This window comes from Borostomias antarcticus (genome assembly GCF_949987555.1).
Source record: "Borostomias antarcticus genome assembly, chromosome: 1".
Classification (NCBI taxonomy): domain Eukaryota; kingdom Metazoa; phylum Chordata; class Actinopteri; order Stomiiformes; family Stomiidae; genus Borostomias; species Borostomias antarcticus.
Window position 1 is genome coordinate 59892291 of NC_140234.1, and position 4839 is coordinate 59897129.

Below are 4839 nucleotides of genomic sequence, written 5' to 3' on the forward strand. Positions count from 1 at the left end.
GTTTGTTCTCTTGTGGTGTTGTTTGTGTTCTCTTGTGTTGTTGTTTGTTCTCTTGTGTTGTTGTTTGTGCTCTCTTGTGTTGTTGTTTGTTCTCTTGTGTTGTTGTTTGTTCTCTTGTGTTGTTGTTTGTTCTCTTGTGTTGTTGTTTGTTCTCTCTTGTGTTGTTGTTTGTTCTCTTGTGTTGTTGTTTGTTCTCTTGTGTTGTTGTTTGTTCTCTTGTGTTGTTGTTTGTGCTCTCTTGTGTTGTTGTTTGTTCTCTTGTGTTGTTGTTTGTGCTCTCTTGTGTTGTTGTTTGTTCTCTTGTGTTGTTGTTTGTGCTCTCTTGTGTTGTTGTTTGTTCTCTTGTGTTGTTGTTTGTTCTCTTGTGTTGTTGTTTGTGCTCTCTTGTGTTGTTGTTTGTTCTCTTGTGTTGTTGTTTGTTCTCTTGTGTTGTTGTTTGTTCTCTTGTGTTGTTGTTTGTGCTCTCTTGTGTTGTTGTTTGTTCTCTTGTGTTGTTGTTTGTGCTCTCTTGTGTTGTTGTTTGTTCTCTTGTGTTGTTGTTTGTGCTCTCTTGTGTTGTTGTTTGTTCTCTTGTGTTGTTGTTTGTGCTCTCTTGTGTTGTTGTTTGTTCTCTTGTGTTGTTGTTTGTTCTCTTGTGTTGTTGTTTGTGCTCTCTTGTGTTGTTGTTTGTTCTCTTGTGTTGTTGTTTGTTCTCTTGTGTTGTTGTTTGTTCTCTTGTGTTGTTGTTTGTGCTCTCTTGTGTTGTTGTTTGTGCTCTCTTGTCTGTTTGATTGAGAAGCTCAACCTGCAAACCAACCAGACGGTGATGTTATTCTCTTCAGCTTGTTCCCTGGCTGTGGCTCTCAGCTTGCTTGTCCACGGACACTGTGAAGAGTGATCCTCTTTTCACCGATTGGGTGGTGTGTGTGTGTGTGTGTGTGTGGTGTGTGTGTGTGTGTGTGTGTGTGTGTGTGTGTGTGTGTGTTTCTCAGCGTGGAGCCGGTAGAGACCACCCCCCAAAAGAGGAGAGGACGACCGCCGAAAGCAGCCCAGCCACCACCCGCCAAGAAGCCGACGTAAGACCACATGACTCCATGTTTGTTTGCATGGCTTCATGCCTGTCTCTGTCATTGTGAAGGTTGCGCATGGTGTGTGTGTGCGTGCGTGCATGCGTGTATGTGAGTTGTAGTAGTGAGTGTGTGATTCGGTAAGGTTGTGCATGGAGTGTGTGCGTTCATGTGTGTGTGTGTGTGTGTGTGTGTGCGTGAGTGTGTGTGTTGTAGTGAGTGTGTGGATCAGTAAGGTTGTGCATGGTGTTTGTGTGTGGTAGTGAGTGTGTTAATCAGTGGTTGTGCGTGGAGTGTGTGGTAGTGATGTGAAAGGTTGTGTGTGGAGTGTGTGTGTTGTAATGAATGTTTCATTAGTACGGCTGTGAATGTTTATTGGTAAGGTCGGTTGTGCAGAGAGTGTGTTGTGAAAGTATGAATCAGTTAGGCTGTGCATGGAGAGTGTGTGTGTGTTGTGGTGACGTAGTAGATCGATACCGTAGACGGTTACATGTCCCCTCTCTCCCTCAGGCGTGCCGGGCGATCAAAGGCAGTGGTGGCCATAGAGAACGAGGAGGAGAAGGAGGAGGAAGAGGAGGAGGAAGAGGAGCAGCCCACACCTAAGGTACAGATGCCCCGGAGCTAACTGACGAGAAATGCTTCCAGACTAGCACACACACGCGTGTACTATATTGTTATGGTTACTTCAATGAGGAAAAGTCGTCTGCACACCAGAAATATGCTCCCAGGGTTTGTGATTGGCTAGGCCAGGTGACGCCCTTCTACAGACAAAAACACCAACAGAGACACGCCTTAAATAATAGGCTACCTTTCTGTCTAGCACCCAGTTTGAAACATTTTGGATCTGCGTGCCGTTGTCCATTTTCTACTTCAATGAACCAAATATTACAAGTGTGTAGTCATGAACCAAACATTACAAGAGTGTGTAGTCATGAACCAAACATTACAAGTGTGTAGTCATGAACCATACATTACAAGTGTGTAGTCATGAACCAAACATTACAAGAGTGTGTAGTCATGAACCAAACATTACAAGAGTGTGTAGTCATCAACCAAACATTACAAGAGTGTGTAGTCATGAACCAAACATTATAAGTGTGTAGTCATGACCCAACCATTACAAGTGTGTGTAGTCATGAACCAAACATTACAAGAGTGTGTAGTAGTGACCCAAACATTACAAGAGTGTGTAGTAGTGACCCAAACATTACAAGAGTGTGTAGTAGTGACCCAAACATTATAAGAGTGTGTAGTCATGAACCAAACATTACAAGAGTGTGTAGTCATGAACCAAACATTACAAGAGTGTGTAGTCATGAACCAAACATTACAAGAGTGTGTAGTCATGAACCAAACATTACAAGAGTGTGTAGTCATGAACCAAACATTACAAGAGTGTGTAGTCATGAACCAAACATTACAAGAGTGTGTAGTCATGAACCAAACATTACAAGAGTGTGTAGTCATGAACCAAACATTACAAGAGTGTGTAGTAGTGACCCAAACATTACAAGAGTGTGTAGTCATGAACCAAACATTACAAGAGTGTGTAGTAGTGACCCAAACATTACAAGAGTGTGTAGTCATGAACCAAACATTACAAGAGTGTGTAGTAGTGACCCAAACATTATAAGAGTGTGTAGTCGTGACCCGAACGTTTGATGATTCCCTGTTGTTCTGCTTCACACTCAGGGTCGACGGAAGGTGGGAGGAAGAAGAAGATGAACGCAGGGTGAGGAAGAGGTGAACGGGGAGGAGGAGAGGAGAGGAGGAGGAGGAGAGGAATCCCCGGACACCGAGTCTGTCTCTTCCAGAGGACCGCAGAAGAGACGGAGGGAGAGATGGAGGGGAGAGAGACAGAGAAAGATGGACTGTGGACTTTTATGAACTTTTCATATGCCGAAGCTCATACCGTTACATGCATACGCACACACACACACACGCACACACACACACACACACACACACACAAATAACGTCAGTATCATTAACTGTGGATTGTTGCATTGTGTTGCATTGTGATTTTATTCATCACATGTAGAGATCTGGACAGAAGAAGATCAACATTGTAAATAGTCTCTTTATGTCTGTTTCTTCTTTGGTTGTGTTCTGTTGATCCTGACTGGGGAGGGAGGGGGGGTCAGAGGTCAGAGGTCAGTCGTGTCTCACCTCCAGCAGTTCTGCTTAACGTCCTCCCTTGTGTCCCCATTAACTGAGAGAGATTAACAATTTTCAATTTGACCTTTTTTTTTTTCTGTGTGTGAGACGTCAATCATGTGTAATTTTACCCAAACAAAAAATGTCCCATGTTTACAGCAGTGTTTATTTACACTTTTTTTTTTCTTTTTTACTGCTCGATGAAAAACAAACAAAAAAATGGATCCAACTCTTGTCCTGAATTGTTAGAGTTCCCGACGGTTTTATCTGTAGCGTTCCTGAGGTTCTAGAGAGTTCCGCCGCCCCCGGGCCTGTTCCCCCAGGTAGACTGAGCTCTTCTGAAGGGTTCTGCGTGTTCTGTGTCTGTCACTGCTGATCCACATGGCCTCACATCCACCCAGTCAGAACCTTCGTCTGTTGTATCAATAAAATTCTCTATAGAACGTCGGTATGCTAATAGTCATTCCTCGGGAACAAGTGCACTTGGTTGAAATTGGGAGCCATTGAGCACACTTGGTGTTGGGCATTGTGAATGCAAGCACACGGGTGCGCACACACACACACACACGAAAAGTTTCCAGCGTAGGCTCTCGTGGTAACGGTGGAAAATCCTGCACACATCATTACACCCAGAGTCTTAATCATCATATGAGCCCTTCAGCTCCACCACAGGGGAGGCTGATGACCTGTGACCCCTGACTCCCCACCCCCCACCAGGTACCGTCATGATCCAGGTAAACCCAATTTTTGAAATGCTGCCAAGGTCAACGTGGTTGTGACACCACGCCACCCTGGTAAATGGACTGCACTTATAAAGCGCTTTTCCACCTTAGCGGCACTCAAAGCGCTTTACAATGGCCTCTCATTCACCCATTCACACACACACAGCGGTAGCTGCCATGCAAGGTGCTAACCTGCACATTGGGAGCAATTTGGGGTTAGGTGTCTTGCTCAAGGACACTTCAACATGTGGACAATCGGAGCTGGGATTCGAACCACCGACCCGCTCTACCAACTGAGCTACAGCCGCACCTGGTCACCCAGAGACCTGTTTAACTCAAGGGCTTTAGGTCCAAACTTCCTACAGCAGAGGCCTCTACTGTGAAGCAAGCTCCACTTATCGAGGATAACCTCTCGTTAGCTCGCTTGACTAAACCAAGCGACTGCCACCATGCAGAAGTGGTGTCACGACGGTTATCAATCTACCCACTTTTCCCAATCCCAATCTCGCTATGAGCACATGCACATAAAAAGAGGCAGCGTTTGCCGTTGGCCAATCGCAAACATGGAGAAGTCTACGAGAGCTGCCTATTTACACCTATTTCAGAGTATATTACAGAAATAAAAATCTAGATTCAGGTTCAGAATTATTTGTCAGGCTTAAAATCAGAGTACAATACAGGGAAATGCTGCTACCAGCCCCATGATGTGCTCTAAAGATTACAGATAATTACAAATACACAATTTACAAATCTATATGGTAAATGGACTGCACTTATATAGCGCTTTTCCACCTTAGCGGCACACAAAGCGCTTTACAATGGCCTCTCATTCACCCATTCACACACATTCACACACAAATGGCGGTAGCTGCCATGCAAGGTGCTAACCTGCTCATTGGGAGCAATTTGGGGTT

At 44.6% G+C, this 4839-nt stretch overlaps 1 protein-coding gene across 1 annotated transcript in view; it reads left to right on the forward strand.

The window, feature by feature from the left end:
- LOC311308186 (sister chromatid cohesion protein PDS5 homolog B-like) overlaps positions 1–3091 on the forward strand; it is a 40895-nt gene extending 37804 nt beyond the window's left edge. The window contains 3 exon segments of the mRNA XM_084437122.1: positions 972–1055; positions 1557–1650; positions 2739–3091. Coding sequence (XP_084293248.1) covers positions 972–1055; positions 1557–1650; positions 2739–2771 — 211 coding nt within the window. The 3' untranslated portion in view covers positions 2772–3091.
- Positions 3092–4839: the final 1748 nt, after the last annotated feature.